The sequence below is a fragment of the Petaurus breviceps genome, unplaced genomic scaffold, assembly GCF_028583685.1.
Source record: "Petaurus breviceps papuanus isolate PSGF00001 unplaced genomic scaffold, PetGlider_PUasm1.0 76, whole genome shotgun sequence".
Taxonomy (NCBI): Eukaryota; Metazoa; Chordata; class Mammalia; order Diprotodontia; family Petauridae; genus Petaurus; species Petaurus breviceps.
In genome coordinates, this window is record NW_027186473.1 from 8,492,539 (window position 1) to 8,517,898 (window position 25,360).

The 25,360-nt window shown below is 37.8% G+C and overlaps 1 protein-coding gene across 3 annotated transcripts in view; it reads right to left on the reverse strand.

Moving 5' to 3' along the window:
* The window catches only part of TEC (tec protein tyrosine kinase), a 122,502-nt gene that overhangs the window by 62,814 nt on the left and 34,328 nt on the right, over nt 1-25,360 (reverse strand). For 2 of the 3 annotated variants that reach the window (XM_069105185.1, XM_069105186.1), the window contains exons 2-3: nt 24,556-24,639; nt 6,443-6,630 (exon numbers count right to left, since the gene is read on the reverse strand). In XM_069105185.1, the coding sequence (XP_068961286.1) occupies nt 6,443-6,630; nt 24,556-24,559 (192 nt within the window). In that variant the 5' untranslated portion in view covers nt 24,560-24,639. The remainder of the gene's footprint in view (nt 1-6,442; nt 6,631-24,555; nt 24,640-25,360) is intronic. The other variant, XM_069105187.1, reaches the window with a different exon arrangement.

A 25,360-nucleotide genomic window follows, 5' to 3' on the forward strand; every position in this document is an offset into this window, starting at 1 on the left:
CACTGAAAGACACCTTAGATAACATCTATATATGTGATTTTGAATACAATACAATACTGTTATTTTGAAATGTGGAAATTGAAGCCCAGAGAGTTGATCAAATTAGCTAAGTCCATACAGAAATTCAGTGGCTGGGCTAGAGTCCAAATGCAGGTCTTCTAACTCCAAGTTCTATCATGTCCTATACTTTATACCATATAATGCCCCTCCTCACTCAAAGGAAGGTCTATTTGGTCCCAGTGTATTTTGTTATGCTCAGACCACTTCAGTATTAATTCCATTCTTTGTATCACAGTTTAGGAAAGGCTATTGGAATCACATCCAGCAAGGAGAACAAAATTATGAGACACAAAACCATGCTACAGAAGAATTGGCTAAAGGGAAAGAAATGTTTCGTGGGGAGAATAGGTAATTGGAGATGAGAAAGGGAGATCCAATTCCTGTCTTCAAATATGTGAGCTTCTTATCATGGAGAAATGGTGTTAAACTCATTCTTCTTGACCCTAACAGGCAAATAAGTCATAATTACACCTGGACTGTAAGTCCAGATACCTCAGAGGATGGTGCTACCCTCCAATTATGCAGCTAAAGTATGTAAAATGATCCACTGCTAGGTATATATCCCAAGGAGGTCACTGATAAAAAGAAAGGCCCCATATCTGCCAAAATATTTATAGCAGTCCTTTTTGTAGCTGCACAGAATTGGAAACAATTGGGGAATGACTAAATAAGGTGGGGGTACCCAAATGTAGGGGAATATTATTATGCTGTAGGAAATAGTGAATAAGATAACTATATGGGGGAGCCAAGATGGTGGAGTAAAAGCAGGGACTTGCTTGAGATCTCCCCCAAACTCCTCCAAATACCTGTAAAAATGACTCTAAACAAATTCTAGAGCTGCAGAACCCCAAAATGACAGAGAGAAACACATCTCCAGCCCAAGACAGCCTGGAAGGTCGGCAGGAAGGGCATATTTCACCAGGCCAGGAGCGGAGCAGTCCAGTGTGGGCAGAACAACAGGCCTCAGGGCACTGAATCACTGAAAGCTGTAGCAGTTTCCAGACTTCTCAACCCACAAATGCTGAGGACAGCATGAAAGGTCAGTGGAGGAACTCTGTAGGACCTGGGTGAAAGAGGAGCAAAGTCTGGCCCCAGTCCTGGGGAGGCAGAGGTAGCAGCAACAAGATAGCAGCAGCTGCAATGGCAACTGCTTCTGGAGCTATGGGCCCATAGATGGTGGGGATCGAGCAGCTGATTCAAAACCCTGGAAGCCTGGGACAATACACCCACCCCCACTCTTACCCCCAATAGAAGCAGAGTCCTACCTTGACAAAGAGTTAGAAAGGCAAGTATTTGGCTGGGAAGATGAGTAAACAGTGTAAAAAAAAATTCAGACTGCAGAATCTTACTTTGGTGACAAAGATCAAAACATAGAGAACCAGAAGAAGACAACAAAGTCAAAGCTCCCTCATCAAAAGCCTCCAAGAAAAATATGAATTAGTCCCAGGCCTTGGAAGAGCTCAAAAAGGACTTTGAAAACCAAGTATTTTGAAAACCAAGTAAGAGAATTAGAGGAAAAATTGGGAAGAGAAATGGGAGTAGTGCAAGAAAATCATGAAAGGAGCCCTAGGCGGTGCAGTGAATAGAACACTGGCCCTGGAGTCAGGAGGACCCAAGTTCAAATCCAGCATCAGACACTTAACACAAAAACTAGCCATGTGACCTTGAGCAAGTCACTTAGCCCCAATTGCCCTACCTCCACCCCTCCAAAAAGCAAAAAAATAAAAAAATGAATATAATGAAACACAAGTCAACAGCTTGCTAAAGGAGACCCCTCCAAAAAATAAAGAAAATAACACCTTAAAAAAATAGACTAACCCAAACTGCAAAAGAGGTCCAAAAAGCCAATGAGGAGAAGAATGCCTTGAAAAGCAGAATTGGCCAGATGAAAAAGGAGGTCCAAAAGCTCACTAAAGAAAAGAATTCCTTAAAAATTAGAATGGAGTAAATGGAAGCTAATGACTTTATGAGAAATCAAGAAATTATAAAACAGAACCAAAATAATGAAAAAATAGAAGACAATATGATGACTATAGAGAAGCATAGAAAGGCTTAAATGAACTGCTACAAAATGAAGCAAGCAGAAGTGCAAAGAGAATATATACACTCAGTGTAACTAGATTTTAAAAGAATATCACAAAACAATTGAAAGTGACCACTACAAAACAACAAAACTCATGGTCCCCAAGAAGAGACATCAGAAAACACTTCCTCCAACTCCTCCAGAGAGATGGGGGTCCATAGGTGATGAGAACAGTGTACAGATTGTCAAATTTGTTCGCCATATTGATTGACTTGGCTTATTTTTTCCCATTTCTTTCTGCTTTAAACAAATGTAGAATGGCTCTATTGTAAGGGGAAGAAGGGGAGGAAAGGATACAGGAGGAAATTTAAGCAATGTAAAAAAAAAAAGACATCCACAACCTGTACAATAATTCCAACAATGTAAACAAATGAAACAGGAAAATAAAGCTGAAAACATAATGTTAATGCCTAATGTAGTTCATAGAGTAGAACTGATGAAAGGCAATTCAACTTTTTCTCTAGATAGGGAGATAGTTGAGGAATGTAGCATAAGCAACATGTGATTTTTCCATTATTAATGTATTTTGCTGAACTATCTTTGTCACAAAGAAAGATTCACTCTTGGGTGGAGGAGGGAATGTCATATTCAGAAATGATATCTAAAAAATATGAAGCAAAAATAACAAAACAAAAATTTTAAGACCTGGATTCAGATCTCTGCTCTGCTTACAGCTAGCTATGTGACTTTGGGTTAAATCACTTTAAGCTTCTGGGACCTCAGCTTCCTTACAGACAAAAGGGGTGTTTGGTAAGACCACAACTCAGGGCTAACCAAATTAAAATATAACAAGGAAATATTTAACAAAATAATTAAAAATACAATAGGACATAGATCCTGTTGACAAATGGTTTTCTAAAGTCAGCATGCTATCTAAAGGGATCTTTATGTATGCTTTCACAGGTCATTTCTATTAAAGTTTGATACCACTAGTCTACATGACTTTTAAGGTCCCTTTCAGCTGTAAATCTATGATCTCTATGTGTCTTTGATCCTACATACACTATTAATTATTTTTGGGGTGGAGCAAAAAGTCACTATGCAGGTGTGAACTAAACAGCCATGAGATCTGGGAAAAAATGATCTAAAGATCACCCATCAAATCTATGGGACAGGGGGGATAATGGAGGGATGAAGAAATAGTGCCAAAGTTCACCCAGGTGATGCTAATACTCCAAGTCAATCCTGCCCCAACAAAGAACCATTAGGAGCCCCTTGGAATCTCAGCCCTGCCTGACCTCTCACCCTCTGTGGTTTTCCAGAACTAACTCAAGAGCAAACTTACTGAAGCAGTTATGGACCTATTCAGCTCAAACTCAGCCTGAGGAATCCCACGGGAATCTTAGTATTCCCAGGGTACAAAGAGTATGCTGAGACAGTCTCTCACAATCTCTCTCAGCCTTTGGCTGGGCTTGTCCCCTATGCACATGGGAATCAAAGATTCTACTGTCAAATGACATTGTCACCCATAAAATTGTATATAAACAGTAAGCTATTATTGTTAATATGATAATAACACTAACGATAATAGTAAAGTTGGCCTATTTCTATTCAGCTAGAATAAAGCCTTAGATGTGGAAGCAGTGACAGTCTAATCCAAGGGTGGGGAAACAGTAACCTTGAGGCCACACAGAGAACAAATCCCCTTAATCAAAGGATTTGTTCTGTAAAACTTGTATTCCGTCAAAAGGCTGCACCCAAGGACCTAGAAGGCCACATGTGGCCTCAAGGCTGCAGGCTCCCCACCCCTGACTCTAATCCAAACTCTCCACTCTATTGGTGAGGAAACTTGTACATGACCCATACAAAGTCATTCCGCAAGCTGATGGCAAAACCTGGACTAAAAATCCAGTTCTGGAGCAACAAGGTGGTGCAGTAAATAGAACACCAACCCTGGAGTGAGGAGTACCTGAGTTCAAATCCGACCTCAGACACTTTACACACTTACTAGCTATGTGACCTTGGGTAAGTCACTTAACCACAATTGCCTTGCCTTCCCCCCTCTAAAAAAACAACAACAACCCAGTTCTCCTGACTTCCATTGCTCTCTCCACTTTACCATCTGACAAAGGAAAACATAATTAATGCAGAAGCATTTGCTCAATTTGTGTTCTTTTAATGTTTCCATCACCGTCCCCTGCCTCAGCCTTCACCTCTCAATCTTTTTGCCCTCTGCTCCTTTGAGGGGGCAGTTCTACAGGCTTAACCCCAAGGTTCAGAAACCATTCAGCAAATCTTACTGTGTACTTGAATAAAAACCCACAGATGCAGACTTGTATGTTATTCATGTCAAAGCTAGCAGAAGTTCCAGGGGCCATCTCCAGGCATCCTGACCTATATCTTGCCACTGGACCCAGATGACTCTGGAGGAGAAAGTGAGGCTGGTGACTTTGCACAGTCCTGCCTCACTTAAATCCAACTCACTTGTGCGTCATGGCATCACCTCCCTGATGTCATGGTCCTCTTCAAGATGGAAGGAGAGACAACAACAGCCACAGCCTCAGCAGAAGCTCCATTCCATTCCTGTTTTCTGAAACATGCAGCTAAAATCTCTAGAGTGCTCTGAGTTTTACAAAGTGCTGTAACGTATGTCATATCATTTGATCCTCACAGTAACCCTGTGAAGTAGCTGCTAATATTGTCATCTGAAGGTGAAATGAGTTAAATGACTTACCCAGAGTCACACAGCTAGTCAATGTCTGAGGTGGGATTTGAACTCTGGTCATCTTGGCTGTAAATCAAGTACTCTTAACCTCTGCATCACCTAGCTCCCTACTGTTTCCAAGTTTAATTTCTTTTCCTTCAGTGACCTCAGCCCCAATTCCTAAACTTCTCAATACAAACTCAAGGGTTGGACTGTCCCTACCTAAAGAGCTTTTATAAGAGCTAAACAACACTGATTATGAATTCTCTGACTTTCTTTGAAGTATAATCTAAGATCTGTTGACAGAAATAACATAAAACTGGCCATGTAGATTGCCAGTAAGTTCCTTTTTAAACTCATTTAATGATGCATTTTAATGTGAGCTAATCAGTAACCATGTGATAAAAAAAAAACCTGTCCTATAAGGACAAATACAAGATTAAAAACTTACTATTAGAAAATAGAATACTAATTTTGCAATGCCAGACTTTGAAGAAACAGCTTAGCTGAACGGTTGATCGCCACCTAGGCTTGGATTTCACAATTTTAAAATACACACACACACATAGTAAATAAGTAGTATTACTTTGTTTCAGTTAAAGGGTTAAGAGAAGTAAGGGTGAGAATGATGAAAAGGAGTATTGCTTTGTCAAAAATTCTGGTTAACTAAAAAGTGCGATTACCAATTTAATATCATACTATACCTGATTACTGTGAGGCAACTGGAAATCCCCTTCTGGGGCAATCCAGTTTACAAAAGCAATGATAGAAATGCAAATCTAAAGTTGCCTCTGGATGACACAGAGGGAAGAAACAGAATTTTTGGAAAAGGAGGGTGTAGGGCCACTAGCATACTTTTCCATGGGTCTTTCCAGTGCGGTGAAAGAGATGGCCAAAAACCAAAGTACTTGAAATGCCAGTACAAAATGCCACACCCTCTTCCCTATGGCATAATGGTTAGTAGGGCTTCCCCATTGCCTCCAGGTTAATATGGGCTTCAGGTGAGAAGCAACTTAGCACCTCACCACAAAAAAGGTTGTAGACCCTGTTTTACAGGTAAGCAATTCATCACACCTTCAGTGACCATTGGGGTTTAAGAAATCTCTCTTTAACAATGCACAAATAGTAGGTTATAATGATCAAAACACTAACAATTAACATGAATTAAAGAATGTCATGATGAATAAAGTAGTATTCTATGAAAGCCCCATACAGCATACAAGCATGTAATAAATTATTTGATAGCTTGAATTGGTATAAGAGTTTTATTTAATGGAACAATGCCACAGACTTGAGTAAAACTCCATCACAACCAAAACCTATTCAAAAAAATTCAGGACTGGAATTTTTTATTAACACACCTATTTAATTTCATAAGAATAGGGAGTTCCTGGTGAGGAACTTCCTCCATCAATTAACATTTGCACCTTCTAGGTTTAGAGAATTACCTGGAACATGGAGATACTATGTGACTTACCCAGGGTCACAAAGCTAGTGTACGTCAGAGGCAGGACTGGAAAGCAGGTCTTCTTGACTTCCAGACCAGCTCTCTATCCACTCTCTCACCAAGAATTTGACAGAACAATAATCACCAATACCAATTGACAGAGCAATAACCACCAATACAGAAAGAGAAAATGCTGACTGTCTCCTACCTCTGCTCGGCCTTCGTAGTAAGTCAACATGGACTTTGTTAGTACAAAAAGCCTCTCTTTGTAGTTTAAAGGTGAAGTCTTCTTCTTCTGTTGTGACCTTTTAATAAGAATCTCTTCAAGAAGAGTATTATAATTCATTTCAGTCATCTGATTACTCCTTTTTTTTCTGCCATTGAAAATCCAATCTTCTAAATAGGAAAACAGAAAATTGAAGAAAGTTATGCTTTAATCTTCCAGAATTTCTGTTGAAATTGACTTTCTCCTTACCATAAACTAAAGAAAGTAGTAATCTCAAGTTTAACGTTTCACACCTATGTTAGGTTTAAAGTACTCATCTACTTTCACTCCTAAAATTATCGTCATTTCTCTTCACAAAAAATTGTAAATCTAATTACATCTCAGTTTGAATAAAGGGCTGTTTAACATGCTGGGAGAGGAAAGAAAAGGGCAGGTCATATGTGAAAGCAACCCAGAATTGAGATCCCTTGTGGACACAGCAGACAGATCTTAGGGCAGCTATATAGACCAGAGATTATTAACTTTATTTTGTCATGGATCCCTTTGGCCATCTAGTGAAGCCTATAGACCCATTTTCAGAATAAAATTATTAAATGCATAAAATAAAATACATAGGATTAGAAAGAAAACAGTTGTCAAAATATTTTTTAAAAACAAGTTAATGATGCTCTAAAACAGTATTGATCAGAAAAATGCAAATTAAAACAACTCTGAGGTATCACCTCACACTTGTCAGATTGGTCATTCTGAGAAAAAAGGAAAATGACAAATGCTGGAGGGGATACAGGAAAATTGGAACACAGATACACTAATGGTGGACTGGTGAATTGGTCATTCTGGAGAACAATTTGAAACTTATGTCCATAGGGCTATAAAACTGTGCATACCCTTTGATCCAGCAATATCACTACTAGGTTTGTATCCCAAAGAGATTTTTAAAAAGAAAAAGGATTTATAGTTATACAAATACAAAAATATTTATAGCCATTCTTTTTGTGATGGCAAAGAATTTGAAATTGAGGAGATGCCCATTAACTTGAGAAGGGCAAAAAAGTTGTAGCATATGATTGTGATGGAAAATGACTGTGCTGTAAGAAATGATAAGCAGGATGGTTTCAGGAAAACCTGGAAGGACTTATACAAACTGATGTAAAGTGAAGTGAGCAGAACCAGGAGATCATTGTACATAAAGAAATATTGTGCGATGATCAATTGTTGAGTAGCTTAGCTATTCGCAGCAATACAAAGATCCAAGACAATTCCAAAGGATTTATAATGAAAAATGCCATCCACCTCCAGAGAAAGAACTAATGAGAGACTAAATGCAGATCTAAGAATACTGTTATTTACTTTCTATATATTTTTTGCTCTATATTTTCTTTTGCAGCATGACTAAAATGGAAGTATGTTTTACATGATTGCACATGTACAACCTATATTAAATTGCTTGCCATCTTGGGGACAGGGGAGGGGAGAGAATTTGGAATTCAAAATTAAAAAAATATATATTTTAAAATTGCTTTTACATGTAATCATAAAAATGTTATAATAGGTGCCTCAAAAAAAAAGGTTAATGAATCCCAAAATTAAGACCCCTTGACAAAGAATGAGATTACGATCATTTGACAATTAGGACCCTAGCAGAGTATCTTCCACATGGATGAAATTCAATAAATGTGACTGAATTAAGTGAAAAATTAATCTATCTTCTATTCTAGCCTGTCCTCCTTCCAGACCCAGGTATTTCCAAAGAAAAGAAAAGCAGAATTGCCACACTGATAATCTTGTCCTGTTGCCTTGGACTGCTACCACTCTCAACTTACATCTACCACTTCTGCTTTCTGGCCAGAGATGGAGGATTATGGGTATGGAATATATTGGTTAATTTTGATGAACTTCTAAAAAAATTCTTTGTTAAAAGAGATAGCTCCCTGAAAGCAGGGAGGAAAAGGTGGGACATATTAGGGAATACAGGTTGTTTTCCTGTAATTGAGTTTTCCTGGCTCTTACTTTAAGTCACTTTACATCAATTCATATAAATCTTTTCACAGAAAATATTTTAAAATTCAATAAAAATATAAAGAAAATCCATTTTGAGGGATAGTCATGTCTAAAGACAGCTCCTCTGTTTCTTATAGACTATAAGAAACTGATGGCAGTTGACAAGTAATATTCTTGGAATGTCTCTACAGATACAAAGGTGAGAAGATAGCTATTATTATCATTATGAGCTGAAACTTACTGAAGAATCACAGAAGAATATGGAGGTAATATAAGATGGAAATGCAACAGGTAAAATCTAGAGGGAAATTAGCTTAGTAAGAAATAGGTTTCTCAAGTTTGCAGAAGGCTTGCTTCTGGCAAGTTCCTCCATTAGATTCTAAACTCCTAGAGAGCAGTGGCCTTCTCTTGCCTCTTTTTGTATCCCAGTAACACAGTGCCTGTCCCATAATAGGTGCTTAATAAATGTTGATTGATTAATAGAAGCAGTATAGGTATACTGAAGTAACAGAAGGGATATTCTATCCCACTATATCTGCAGGGGAAAGTTGTACTCAAGATAGAAAGCAGCCTATATGGGGGACAGAAAAAAATCTAGAAACAGGCATGTCCCCATACACAAAGATGTCCATTTTAAGGAAAGAAGGAGAAAATCTAAACTTTCCCCAAGTTTTAAATGTCAATAGGTTCCTATGGGGAGATGTGTGTGTGTGTGTGTGTGTGTGTGTGTGAGAGAGAGAGAGAGAGAGAGAGAGAGAGAGAGAGACACTGACTATCCTTCTCCAAAGAGAAATGGGTTCTACTAATATATCCTAGAGCTCCATATTTATTTAGAATGAAACCTGTTTCCTCTGATATGCCATCAGACTTGTTCTTAACTAAAAGTGCTGCCCATCCCCAATCAACACAACTAATTCAGGTAGTATGGATCTGTCACCAACAGTAACCCAATTAAAGAGTTCGGACTCCTCTGGGGCATCATAGCGATGTGTCACGCTGAGGTAGCTGTAATGATACAGCATCACAAAGTGATGGAAGCACATCATTATTTCGTTGTATCATCAGTACAGTCATTTGGTATGAGATTGCTCAAGAGTATCTAAGTGCTAGTGTTTTGAGTTGGCATGATGTCAATTGGAAAAAAATGAGAACCCCGATAATGAAGTAACTATGGCAAATATTTGGGAGTCCTTGGTATCCAAGGATTCATTATCAGAGTCCCTACAGTTAGGAGGTTTGGTCTGGTTTAGTTATAAACCTGTTACTTTATTGCTCTATAGATTTTCTTAGTGAGAAAACTCTCTCTTAGGAGGCAGATTTACAAAAGTCATATAGTTTATAGTTCTGGATAGTTGCCTGGGACACTAAGAAGTTATTTGATGTACCCAGAGTCATACAGTTTAGCATGTGCCAGTGTTAGAACTTGAACCCAGGTTTTTCTGACTCCAAATACAACTCTTTATCTACTATGCCATTTTGGCTTTCTATGAGTTCCCATAGGGAAACAAAAGTCACCATAACCTGAAAATATTCACTAATGAACTAACAACTTATGATTAGCATCTCTCACTGATTTTTCCAACAACAACCCTTTTCATTATTTTACTGTAGAAGTCAAATGTGTGGTTAAGGGTGTCATATTGTCCTATCATGAAAAATTTTGCCAAAAAATCACTAATTGATTCATCCTATGTTCATTTTTTTTTATTACTGTATAATTACAACAAGACCAAAATTGTGTTAAATAACAGATAAAATGAACTTATTTTCATGATTTTTAATTTCACTTTTCAAGATAAAGGTCCAATCAAGCCTTTTCTCCCTACTATTTACTTTGAAAGGAAGGTCTATTTAAAGTGGATTAATTTTAAGTGGTCTTTGTTGGTACCAATTATATTTTGGACAACAAAAATATCTAAACAGACTGACTCAAATTAGTCCTATAATATATTGATCTATTGACCTGTTTCTTCATGTATTCACCATAAGGCAACCTAACCAAGAATGTGTAATCACTCCATAACCAGTCGACCTGAAATTACTAGTAGGAAAATTATAGGTGGCCATAGTGTGCCAGACATTACCACTGAGAAAAATAAATCTAAAAATCAGAGACCTAGAGGGAAGCTACATGAGAAGGAAGGAGCTCCTGAGAAACTAATGAGATGGGAAATTGTAAACTTCATGTTTACAGGGATGAAGCAGGAAGCCAGAACAATAGCTGTGATAACTGATATTTCTATAAGCATCTTGAAGACTGAAGAGTGCTTTAAATCTCATTTGATCTTTATAACAACCTTATGGACATGGGTGATATTGTCATTGCCATTTTATGGATAAGAAAACTAAGGCAAAGAAAGTTAAGTGATTTGCCCAGGATCACATGACTAGGAAGCATCTCAGTCTATCAGCTTGCTGACTCCAAGCTCAGTGCTCTATCCAAGACATCACTTTGTCTCTCTGAAGGTAGTTGTGTAGGTCTCTGGGAAGAACAGAGATCAGAAGCTGCTAACCACCTACTAGAGGCAACTCAGAAACTTTTGGACTTCTAGAGAAGTCCCTACCTTTAAGAAAATTTGTTAACTTGGCAGAAGGCTTTCAGTGGAGTGTCCCAAGGATGCTTGAGACTTGTATCAATGAAGTAGATAATTATTAAATGGCATTGATTATCAAATGTGCACATGGAACAATGCTCAGAGGGCTAGCAAAAATACTGAATAATGGAATCAAAACTCAGAAAGATATTGACAAGACAACATTGGATCAAAACTAATTTGTTGAAATTTAATAAAGTAGCTGGGTAAAAAATAAGTCAAGGAGTCCTTAGAGGACTCAATGTGAGTCAACAATACAATATGGTAGACAAAAAAATTCAAATCAACAAGTATTAAGTGCCTACTAGGTACCAAGCACTGTGATAAATGCTGGGGGGAAACTGTGCTCTCAAAGAGAATTTACAATTCAATGGGGAAATTTATACTTAGGCTTCATTAAAAGAGGAATGGTGTTTAAGATGAGTTAGTCTCCTAGAATTACATCTAAGCTACTGTGTTCGGATCGGGGGGCCACATTTCAGAAAGGGCATTGATATGCCTGAGTGGGCAACCATGAAGATAAAGGATCTCATGTTCATCCTTTACTTGTTGGTTGTTGTCCTTCATTCTCAAAGAGGACCAAAACGACATCACCACACTAGAGTCAAGTTCCAATGTGTCCAAAGTGGATATTGGGCCTAAAGAAGAAGGAGGAAAGATTGCACAAGTATTTGAAGAGCTGTTATATGCAAAAAGGAATTAACTGGGCCCCATAGGGCATACCTAAGAAAAAGTCTGAAGTCTATCACCTGTGGAAACCAAACTGTTAGCATTTATCACAATTACATGTTCAATTTTGAATTAATTTTTGGTCCTTGCACATTCAGAAACCTTTTATTGTTGTCAAAATGTTCTCTACTCCATATGGGATCATGACCCGCAGTTTAAGAAGAGCTGGACTAAATGACCACAGGAGTTGTATCATAGAGAGAATTCTTGTTCAGGTATAAGTTGATCCAGATGGTCTGTCAGGCCCTCCCTTACACTTTGATTCTATGAAGATGTTTCATATCCTGTTACTTCATTTACTCTTAAATAGCCTACCCAATCAGTTCATTTACAGTTGCTTTTTGAAGTGTTACCTTGGGCATATTATGATCTCCCCTCTTTAACTGTGATAAACCCATCCCTTTATTTAGGAAGACTTTTAATCCTGCAGGCAGCTTCCCAAATGCTAGGCAGCTGAATCTACATATCAGTGAGGCGACTAAGTGATGTTGTGGTATATTTTCTATTCAATTCACGTCACTAATTTTTCCTTTTAACCTTTCTATTTATCAATATAATAAAAGGGCCAGCTCCTCTGCACTTGTATTTTGTTGACCTAGAATCATTAAAAGAATATATCTCCTATTTTATAAGTAAAACTGATCCAAAAATGGAATTTCATGTATAGAAACTTACTTTCTGAACAACTTTTCTAGAATGCATCAATCCCATATGTAATGATGCCTTCCAGTATAGAACGCTACAAAGAACACATTGGTATATTCCCATAGCCCTTGAAAGTCACTATTGACTGTATAGAATCTCAAAACATCAAAGAACAAGAAGGAAGGTTCAGAGTTTATTCAAGGTTAATCTCCCTATTTTTAATAAGGCTATAGCAAATTGTCTAGGACAAAAAATAATAATAGCTGGCATCTACATAGTGCTTTTAAGTTTATGAGGACCTTCTATGCATTGTCTCATTTGATCATCCTAACAACTTTGTAAGGTAAGTACTGAAGGTATTATTATTCATATTTTACAAGATAAGGAAACTGAGGCTCAGAGCAGTTAAATGATTGTCACACAGAGCATTAAATATTTAACCTCTGAGCCTCAACTCTCTCATATATAAGGCAAGAGAGTTGGACTAAATGAACTTTAATGTTCCTTCTTAATTTGAAATTCTATGGTTCCTTTAAAAAAGGACACATGACTGCCTTTCCCAGGAACTTGCTCTAATCAGCCCTCATTATTAGAAATTTCTTCCTTAATCTTCATCTTTCCCATAAGATTCTTTTAGATCTTGATTCTGTCAGCTAATAATGATATTAACAATAACACCAACAATGCATTTATATAGAGCTTTATGGTTTGTGAAGTGCTTATTCCCATTTTACAGATGAGGAAACATATTTAGAGAGGTTAAGTGACTTGTCCATTGTCATGCAGTTAATAAGCTGAGTCAGAATTCAAATTCAAGTCTTGCTTACTCCAAGTTCACTACTCTATCCACTGCAACACCTTGCTGCCCCAAGCTATCTCTCCCAGCTTTGTATCATGTGCCAGTTTGGCAAGTATACATCTGTGTCTTTATTGAAGTTCAATTTATGACAGAATCATAAATCTAGAATCAGAAGGAACATCAGAGTCATCCAGTCCAACCACCTCTTACAAATGAGGAAACTTGAGGCCCCGGAAGTGACTTGCCCAAGGTCACATCGATAGTAAAACATCAAAGACTGAATTAAATCTAGGTCCTCTGACTCCATAAGCAGCATTCTTTCCTCTAACAAAGGACCAAATACCAATCCCTGGGATACTTCATTAGAGACCTCCTACTACTCAGTCCATGGGTTCAATTGACCCTGAACCATTAATGAATATTCTTTGAGTACAGTCATCTGACCAGTTCTGAGTCCACCTATATCTTCTTCACAATAATATGAGACACTTTAGCAAAAACTTTGCTAAACTTTCTGCAAATGTTAGACCCTGTTTACTCTAATGAAGAGTGCATACTTTCAGTACATCTCTCCCAGATGGACACTATGGGTAAACAAGGAAATGGGCCCAGAATTGAATAAAAGTTATGAGGGGGGTGGATAGCCTTGGAAAATCACATAAGGTTTTTAATAACCTTAAATTTCTCCTTGAAACAAAGGCTCATCTTTTTAACATCAGTATAGTTCTGTGATATTATCTGGATGTGAATCACAGACTACTACAGCTCCAAAAACTTAAAACTGCTGTTCACCTAAAGAGCGATGGAGAAGAGGGTGAAAATAGACTGCAGCATATTACCGGTGGAGATCTGTGCACCAAAAAAGGCATAAAAGACACTACCAAAGATACGTATGAACAAAAAAAAAAAAAGGCAGGCCAGCAAGAGTGAAGGCTATTAGATGGATACATGATGTGTTCCATTGGTACCCAGAGTCTAGAAAACTAGAAGAAGGTCTCAGCACACTCATGGTAGAAGATTTGGAGACAGGGATAACAGGATCAAAGAAGGAAAAGGTATTGATCAGGTATAATTTCCACTGCTTGAAGAAGTATCCACATTGATGATATTAATAATCCCTTTAAGGAGAGAACAAAGTAAAAATCAGAAGGTCACTAAATTAACCTTAGGGATAATAGAAAAAAGGTATAGGATCATGGGAATCATGGATCTGGAGCTGAAAGGGGTCTCAGAGGTCATCTCATACACCCACCCACCCGCCTGATTTTAAAGATAAGGAAACTGAAGCCTGAAAAGATTAAATAATCTGTCCAAAGTCATAAAGGTAATAAGTATCAAAGGCAGGATTTGAACCTAGGTTTGCACTTCAAAGCCAGTGTTCTTTCCTTTGCACCCCACTGCCTCCCTGTAGTTTGATAACTTATTGGAAGGCCAGGTAGAACAAAGGTTATTATTATACTCTCAGATCCAGACTCCACCAGGGTCCAGTGGTGCTCTATCACTCACTGATTGCTGACATTGCAGTCTCTAGGGTGGACTGTAAAATCAGATTGGGCAGCTTCTGGATCACCCACATAATCATTCCTCACCAATGTCACTCCTGGAAAGAACTGGAGATGGAATTCATAATTGGGAGGGGGCTGAAAAGGGAAGGTATGTTCTTAAGGGAGAAGGTTTTATGATATTTTGTGGTGGGGAATAATGCAGTCTGATCACCTGGTGACATGAAGAGTAGCAGCAGAGATTGTGTCCTAAAGGTGCAATTAGTACACTCCAACTGTCCTTCCAATTGTAGTGGATATAGGAAATTTGACTTGGAGAATAGTGAACATGGATGGCAGTCTAGAAATGTTCCAGGAAGTCAGCAACAAGGGGAAGTGGGTACCCTTAGCATCACCTGGTGATGATTACATTAGGGGCCCCAGTCACAATTTATCATTTTTCCTTTTAATAAGTGAAATGCATCTCAGGGAGATTTGGATAGGAGTTGAGTCTCATATTTGACATTAGTGATAATGCTCATGAATCGCTGCAAGGCTCTCTAGTAGAATATTGTACATGGTCCTTTTCATTCTTGTCTCCGTGTCCTCAACATATAGCAGGTGCTCAATAAATGTCTGTTGAATTGAACTGAGGTGAACTGAGCTGGAAAAAGCATCAGGGGGATGGGCTAGGCATAGCATGGTTCAGTACACAAAAAGTGCTGGATCTAGAATTAGGGGACCCAGGTTAATTTAATACCAATTAGCTATCTGTGTGACCTTTGCCAAGTCTCTTCATCTTTATGGACCTCAGTCTCCTCATCTGTAAAATGAGGGTGTCAGAGGAGGTGACTTCTAAGGTTCGTTCCAGCTCTAAAACTATGATCCTATGACCTCTAAAGTCTGTTCCTTCTCTAGTTTCCATGACTAGGATCTATGGGAATAATCTCAGGGGCTAGAAGTCTCTGGGACAAGACAAAGAGTGTCATCTGTAATGTTTGGTGAGGGGGCAAGGCATCCACTTCAGGAGCACTAAAGAGATCATGATATTTGTCAGGAATGCCAGGACAGTGGCCATTAGGTCAGGGGGCAGCAGTCAGTCTGTCAATGGGCATTTGTTAAATATTTGTTATGTGCTAGGCACTGGGCTAAGTGCCAGGGATAAAAAGCCCTTGAGGGCTTCATATCCTAATGGGGAAGATGACAGTGATGTACATACAATGTACCTGCAGTGTAAATGGGGAGGCAATCTCAGATGAAGGCAATGGAAGGGAGTGGGGTGGGGTGATTAGGAAAGGCAGCTTCAGAGAAAGGTCTGGTTTTGCCTTTCTTTCTGTCGTTAGTGCAAAGCCTAGCACATAGCAAATAGGTGCTTAATAAATGCTTCTGGCCTTGAGTTGACTTGGTCAGTGGCACCATTGGAGAGGGTGAGGGAAGTGGAAGGTGATCATCGTTAGTGCCAAAGGAAGTTGGAATCAAGCGGGAATCAATGAGCCAACTATTTGAGGTTAATAGGACAATATTAAAAGATAATAGAATCTAAAACTACTCCATTTTGCTTCTGCTTTCTCTACCAAATGATCTTCAAACTAGGAAATACATAACAAAGGAAGTTGAAATCCCAGATAAATGAGATGATGTGAAACTACTTAGCTATTACAAATGAGTTTCAAGTCACCAGGTCCAGATGAATTAAATCAAACCGTACTTAAAAGAGCCTGATGTGAGTACCAGGTTTCAGTTGGTAATCATTGAAAAATTATGAAGAATAGAGGAACTGTAGGACTGGAAATGAGCAAATGTCTAAATTTTCCAAAAAAAAGGAAAAAAGGGGTATTTCCCAAACCATAAGCCAGTAAGCTTGACTTTGATTTTTATCAAAATTCTTGAACACATTATTAAAGGAATGTCTTTTGAGAATTTTTTAAAATGAAGCAAATATCACTAAAAGCTACCATGGGTTCATCAAGAATAGGTCATATCAGACTAACCTCATTTCCTTCTTTTTTACAGAGTTACTAAACCGGTATATCATAGAAAGCTCAAAAGCATAATATAGGTGCATTTCAACAAAACACTTCACAAAATCTACCATAATATCCTTGTAAATAAGATGAAGAACTACGAGCAAGAAAACAGGAGAGTGAAGTGGTTGTGCATCTAGTTGAATGATCTGACCCAAAGAATACTGTTTAACTGATCATTGTCAATATGAAGCCAAATCCCTAGTGAAGTAATAATAATAACTAGCATTCATAAAGTGTCTACCATATGCCAGGCACTGTGCTAAGCACTCTGCAAATATTGCTTCATTTGATCCTCACAATAACTCTGGGAGGTAGGTACTCTTATTATCCCCATTTTGTAGCTGAGGAAACTAAAGCAAACACAGGTTAAGTGACTTACCCAAGGTCACACTGGTAAGTGTCTGAGGCAGTATTATCATATCTTTCTGACTCCAGGGCCAAAGTTCTATCCACTGGACCACCTAGCTGGCCTTAGCAAGAACCTAGCAAGTAGCATAGGCTTTTGTCCTTGACCCTGTTTAAATGCTCGCTTATCAAATTTATCAATAACACTAAGTGTGGAGGGAACATAGTATGGTAGAAAGAACACTGTAGTCAGAAGACCTAGATTCAAATCTCAGCTCTACTAATTAGTACCTATGTCGACCTTGGGCAAATTATTTAGCCTCTTAACTACAATTTCCTCATTTGTAAAAAAAATAAAAGGCGAGGGGGGTGTTTAGGCCAGATGGTCTCCAAGGTATTAGTTTTACCTTCTGTGGGTACTAGATTGCTAATACACTTGAAAATAAAATTGGGTTTCAAAATCCAAAAATCTTGACTAAGTAGAATGAGAAGTCAAGTCTAAAAAGATGAAATCTAATAGGGATAAATGCAAAGTCTTCTACTCAGGTTAAAAAAGTCAACCAACTAAGTCCAAGATTTGTTATATTCTCAATTCTACATTTAAAGAAAGATACTCACAAGCTGACTGAAGCACTTTTCTAGAGGAAAGCAACCAGGATGGTGAGAAGACTCAAAAATCACACCTTAAACAGGGATCATTTGAAAAACTTGGCATGTTTAGCCTATAGATGAAAAGTCTTAGGTATGACATGAGAACTGCCTTCAAGTAAACAATGGCTTCCATTCAGAAGAGGGATTAATCTTGTTTTGCTTGGCCCCAGCAAACCAAACTAGTAGCAATGAGTGGAAGCTGTAGAGATACGAATTTCACTTTACTATAAAGAACAACTTCCAAACAATTAAAATGGCTAAAAAGTGGACTAGACTTCCTTTGAATATGCTAAGTGATCTCTCCATCACTTCAAGCCTTCCAGAAGAGGCTATATAGAATGTTGTTGAGAAGATTCTTGTCCAGCCAAGGCCTGGACTAGAGGACATGAGACTCCATGCCACTGATTTTTCATTTACTTAGATCCGTAAATTACCCACTCTCAGAAAGTCAAAAATAGATTTTCATATCTTTTATGGTCAATGACCAAAAAGAGACCCTAAGAAACATTTGCTTGTTTTTGTTTTTTTTTTTATTATATTTTGAGTTGTCTCCCTCCAACCTTCCAACCCTGCATTAGAGAAAGCCAATGTTTTATATAGACATATATGTGGAACCATACAATATATACTTCCATATATCTGTTCTTTCTCTGGAGGTAGATAGCACTTTCCTTCATAAGTCCTTCATAGTTTATTTGAATGATCATAACATTTAGAATGACTTAGTCATTCACAGTTACCCTCCAAACATTATTGCTGTTACTGTATACAATGTTATCTTGCTGTTGTTCACTTGATGTGTCCAACTCCTAATGATCCCATCTGGGGTTTTCTTAGTAAAGATACTGGAGTGGTTTGCCATTTCCTCCCTCAATTCATTTTACAGATAAGGAAAACAGGGTTAAATTACTTCCCCAGGGTCACACAGTTAGTAAATGTCTGAAGCTAGATTTAAACTCAAGAAGATGAGTCTTGGAGTGGCCAGGTAGCACAGTGAATAAGAGCACCGGCCCCAGAGTCGGGATTACCTGGGATCAAATCCAGGCTCTGATACTTAGCACCACACCCAGAAAAAACTGGCCATGTAACCTTGAGCAAGTTACTTAACCCCGATTGCTTTTTTTTTCTTATTAAAAAAAAAAAGATGAGTCTTCCTGACTCCATGCCTGGCATTCTGTCCACTGTGCTGCCTAACTTTGGTTCTGCTCATTTCATTCTGTGTTATTTCCTGTAAGTCCTTCAACATTTTTCCAGAACTAACCTCCTCATCATTTCTTATAGCATAGCAGAATTCTATCACAATCATATACCAAACTTATTTAGCTATTTCCTGGTTGATGAATCCCCTCAATTTCCAATTCCTTGTCATCACAAAGGGAGCTGCTATAAATATTTTAGAACATATAGGTACTTCTCCTTTTTTCCTGATCATGTTGGGAAACAGACCTAAAATTGGTATTGCTGGGTCAAAGGGCATACATAGCTTTATAACTCTGGGCATAATTCCAAATTGCTCTCCAAAACGATTAGATCAGTTCATGATTCCATCAACAGTGTATTATTAGCGTCCCAATTTTTCTACATCCCTTCCAGCATTTGTCATTTTCACCTTCTATCATTTTATCCAATCTGATAGGGGTGAGATAGTACCTCAGAATTTCTCTAATCAATCATGATTTAGAACATTTTTCCATATGACTTTGGTTTCTTCTTGAAAAACTGACTGTTCATATCTTTTGGCCATTTGTCAATTGGGAAATGACATATTCTTATAAATTTGACAAAGTTCTCTATGTATTTGAGATATGAGGCCTTTATTCAAGAAACTGGCTAGAAATCTCCCACACACACCATTTTCTGCTTTCCTTCTAATTTTGGTTATATTGGTTTTATTGGTACAAAACCTTTTAAATTTAATCTAATCAAAATTATCCATTTTTCATCCTATAATGCTCTCTATCTCATTTATTCAGGAGAATTCTCCCCCAACATTCTTCTCCAAACAACTTTAAAATAATGCCTCAAATCAGATTTTGGAGCAGCAAGTCAACAAAAGGTCAGAAAGACACATTTATTCAGCCTAGAACAACTCAGGAGTTCCTTAGGAGAGGTCTGTAACACTGGGTTGGGCGTAAGCCCAGAGTAGGGCAGGAGCACCAGGAGAGGCCACGAAGGTGACCCAACAGCAGCAGCAGCAGCTTCAGGAGCTCTCCGTCCAGAAACCATAAGGGGGCCAGACAACTGATCAGAAAGAGAGTACTGGGGGCCTTTTGCTGGCACTGGATGCAGCTGGCGCTGACTGGCAACTCTGTTACCCATAGGCAGTTCTGGTCTACAGTTCTAGGGGAAAAGAAGCATTTGAGATCAGTCACAAGGGCCCTGGTCAAAGTTCCAGGGCATCACAGAGAGCTAGCACTTGTGATTGCTAGAGAGAAGGGGGTCTGGTCACAGCTCCAGGGTCAAGAAGAGCACTAGTACTGGTGGCTACAGGAGAGCAGGGACCCTTCCTGGATAAAGACCAGAACAGCAGAGCAGTAATTACGTATCTCCAAGGATAACAAAAACTTTGGGAGCACCGAAAACTTGAGAACACCCCAAAATAGCTCTGAAAATAGTAGCACGAGAAAACCTAAAGCTTAAAACACTGCCTTCCTACCCTTAGGTGAGAAGAGTTCAACTTTAACATTATCTTCAAAGTCAAGAAATGGGCTGGGAAAATGACCAAACCAAAAAAAAAAGGAATTTGTTCATAAAAAGCTACTATAGTAGAAGGGAAGACCAAGACACAACTAAGAATATAGTTATCTCTTCCATATTGCAACTTTACCCATCATGGTTTCAATATATCATAGGTCAGCATAAGAAATTAAATGGGAATTTGGGGGGAGTTTTGCGGAAGTTGCAGAGACATGTGAAAGTCAGCAGATAACACAGAGCCTATGACCAAATACTTAACCTAAATTTTACAGCAAGGTACTGTACATACTCTATAAAAGAAAAAGAAAAAATTCATATTTCTTCTCCTATACAAAGGAAGGGTCAAAAAAGTATAAGAGATAACAATAATGTAAAACAATCACAAGCAAAGTCTCAAAGAAATATGCTAATTGGACTCAACACAAGATAAGAGGGGAGGTCAGGTGGCACAGTGAGTAAGAGCACCAGCCCCAGAGTCAGGATGACCTGGGATAGAATCTGGGCTCAGACACTTAGCACCACACCCAGAAATAACTGGCCATGTAACCTTGAGCAAGTTACTTAACCCCAATTGCTAAAAAACAAAACAAAAAAAAAAACCACCAGATAAGAGTGGTAGAGGAAAACTTGGGAAAAGAAATGTGATTAATTCAAGAAAGTTATGAAAAGAGAATTAATAGCTTGGTAAAAGAGGTACAAAAAAATACTGAGCACTGGGCAATGACTCTGTAAGACATCAAAAAGCAGTAATACAAAGTAAAAAGAATGAAAAACGGGGCAGCTAGGTGGCACAGTGAATAGAGCACTAGCCCTGGAATCAGGAAGACCTTAGTTCAAATCCAACCTCAGACACTTAACACAAAAAATAGCCATATGACCTTGGGCAAGTAAGTCACTTAACCCCAATTGCCTTCCAAAAAAAATAAATGCATCTTAAAAAAAGAATGAAAAACAGAAGAAAGCATTAATATCTTATCAGAAAAACAACTGAACTTGCTTGTTTATTTGTTGCTTTTTTTTTGGAGGGCAATTGGGGTTAAGTGACTTGCCCAAAGTCACACGACTAGTAAGTGTGTCAAGTGTCTGAGGCCGGGTTTGAACCCAGGTACTCCTGACTCCAGAACTGGTGCTCTATTCACTGTGCCACCTAGCCACCCCTAAAACAACTGAACTTGTAAATCAGGGAGAGATCATTTAGACTACCTAAAAACCATGAAAAAAAAGAGTCTAGACATCACATTTCAAGAAATTATCAAGGAAAAATGTCATGATATCTTAGATTGAAAGGAGAAAATAGAAATTGAAATCATCCACAATCACCTCCTGAAAGATCCCCAAATAAAAACTCCCAGGAATATGAGTCAAATTCCAGGTCAAGGAGAAAATATCACAGACAGCCAAAAAGAAACAATTCAAATATTATGGAGACACAGTCAGGATTTAGCAGCTTCCACATTAAAGGAGCAGAGGATTTGGAACATACTTTGGAAGGCAAAGAGGCTAGGATTACAACCGAGAATAACTTACCCAGCAAAACTGAGTATAATCCTTCAGGGGAAGAAACAGACAACCAGTGAAACAGAATTTCCAAGCATGCCTGATGAAAAGACTAGATCTGAATAGAAAATCTGACATTCAAACACAAGACTCAAGAGAATCATAAAAAGGTAGACATGAAAGAGTAATCATGAGGGACTCAACAAAGTTGAATGGTTTACATTCTTATATGGAAAAATGATACATGTAACTTAAGAACTCAGTCTTCTTTAGGGCAGTTAGAAGGAGCCCACATAGACAGAGGGCACAGGTATGAGTTGATTATGTTGGGAGCATCTCCAAAGTAGGGTTGAGAAAGAGGTATTCACTAGGAGAAGGGGGAAGGGAGAGGTAGAATGGGGAAATGTTTTTTCACATAAAAGAGGCAAACAGAAAGAGTTATAGTTCTAGGGAATTGCAGGGAGGAGAGTGGTGGACAATGAACCTCACTCTTGTTGAAATTGGTTCAAAGAGGGAATATATATATATATATATATATATATATATATATATATATATATGACTATATATATCCACTTATTTGGGCATAGAAGTAGGAAATAGGAGAAGGGAATAAAAAATGGAGGGGGTGATAAAAGGGAGGGAAGATTAAGGGAAGCAGTAGTTAGAAGCAAAACAGACTTTTGAAGAGGGGCAGGATATATAGAGAGAAGTAAAACCAAAAGACAGTGGGATGTGGGGAAATACACAGTAATCTTAACTGTGAATGTGCATGGGATAGGCTAACCTATAAAACAGAAGCAGATAGCAGAATGGATTAGAAATCAGAACCCAGCGATATGTTTTGTACATCGGCACACTTCAAACAGAAATTCACCCATAGAGTTAAAAATAAAGGACTAGAGCAGAATCTTTTATGCTTCAACTGAAATAAAAAAGGCAGATGTAGCAATCATAATCTCAGAGAAAACAAAAAAAACAAAAATAGACCTGATTAAAAGAGAATCAGGGAAACTATATTTTGCTAAAAGGTAACAGAGATGAAGTAATTTCAAAATTTTTTATATTAAATTTCTCTGATAAAGATCTCATTTCTCAAATATATAGGGAATGGATTCAACTTTATAAAAATAAGAACCATTCCCCAATTGATAAATGATCAAAAAAGATATAATCAGGCAGATTCCAGAAGAAATCAAAATTATCTATAATCATATGAAAAAATATTCTAAATCATTATTCTAAATCACAAATTAAAAGAGCTCTGAGCTACTGGTTTCAGAAAAACATGGGAGGACCTATATGAACTAATGCAAAGTGAAGTGAGAATAACTGAGAGATCATTGTACACAGTAACAGCAATGTTGTAATGATGATCAGCTATGAAAGGCTTGGTTACATTAATCAATACAATGATCTAGGGCAATTCCAAAGTATTCATGACGGAAAAAAAGGCTATCCTAAGAGTGTAATACCCTGGGTAAATATTAAAGTATCATTTTCTTACTTATTTTTTTTATTTTTGCTTTGTTTTGCAATATGGCTAATATGGAAATATGTTTTGCATGATTTCACATGTATAATTGGAATATTCTCTGCCTTCTCAGTGGGTGGGGGAGAGATGGAAATTAATATTTAAAAGGAAAAGAACATTATAAATAAATGAAAAAATTATTTGAGTAAGACTGCACCTTTAGATTTATCAGAGATGGCCTAGTACTGAGTGACATGAACAGTATAATTATATTACAGTGAGATGACCATAAAATGTAGATTGCTAATAAATTATTGGAACTAGCCAAAACTGCGTTGTTAAACCATAAGAGTTGTCATAGCCAAAGCTCTACATTATCAATGGATCTATACTCACAGAGTAATTCATTGTCATTTAAAATTGGGAAATAGGGAAGGCACAAAATAAATGACGTAGTTTTACTAGAGAGAGGGGAAGTTCAAGGAACACAATAAAGTAAAGAATCAAACTAGAAGTCTAAAGTTCGGAGGCGTCAGAGATGAGAAAAGTACAGGTCCAGCAGGAGGTTCTCCATGACAAGGTATTTCTTAAGTCAGTTTTCCCAACACATCTGTCTTTATAGATTATGTTTTGTCCATACTGGCCTGTATGCCTTAAAGTACTCCCATAATAGTGGAAAAAGTCAAGCTCACATATGAATTGGCAATATGGGATAATAAGATCATAGTTCTAGAACAAGAAAGCATTTTAGAGGGCATGTGATCCAAACTCCTCATTTTGCTGGAAACCTGAGCCCAGAGAGAATAAATGACCTGCCCTCAATCACAAAGTAAGTAAGCAGGACAATCGAAATTTGAATTCAGGTTCTATGACTCAAACTTAAGTGCTATTTCTCCTGTAAAACCCTGCTTCTTTTTCTTCAGTATTTATTTTCAATTTAAGCATTTATCTCTCTTTTATAAATAGGAAGTTAAGGAGCACAGGCAAGTATAAGTTAATAACTGACATTTATATAGCACTTTATAATTTACAAAAGGCTTTTTATCTAATGTGAGGTTATAACACATATATCCTATGTCCTAGCAGGTAAGTACAAATATTAACTTGTCTATTTCACAGATGAGTAATCTGAGGTTTACAATTTAAGTGACTTACCCATCGTCGCATAGCTAGGGAGTGTCTGAGACAGGATCTGAACACAAGTCTTCCCGATTCCACGTCCACCACACTATCCAATGCCTTAAGTAAAACATAGATGCTAATCAATCATTAAACCATGAGCAAAAGGAAGTTACTAGGTCTCATTTTCCAAAACTGCAAAAATATCATGTGAGAACCTAGCTTTTAGCCAAGAAACAGCATAACAAGAACTTTACGTATACTCTTTATCTGAAAAACATTTCTCTTCCTGTTTCTGACTGATTCAGAGAAAAACAATGACCAACAAAAAATGAGGTTTTTTTACATAGAAACATCATGCATTGACTTTTTTTCCCTGTTATCTTTGCATTTAAGGAATAGAATACTCTTCATGTTGATGAGTGAGATTAATTACTCAAACTCAGGAAAATGAGAGACAGTCATTTGGAGTCCTCAAACTCTCAATATTTTGTTCCTTTACTGCAATTTTTCTGAATTATTTTTGAAAGATCTTAGACAATGACAGTTGGAAAGGACCTCACAGCATCCAGTACAACCCCTTTATTTTACAAATGAGAACACTGAGGCTCAGAGAGGGAAACTTGCCAAAATTAGATGCCGGGTCTCCTAACAACCAAGCTTTCCACTACAACTAAAAATCTGAAACAGTCTCTCTCTCTCTCTCTCTCTCTCTCTCTCTCTCTCTCTCTCTCTCTCTCTCTCTCTCTCTCTCTCTCTCTCTCTCTCTCTCTCTCTTTCTCTCTCTCTCTCTCTCTCTCTCTCTCTTTCTCTCTCTCTCATATATATGTATACATACACA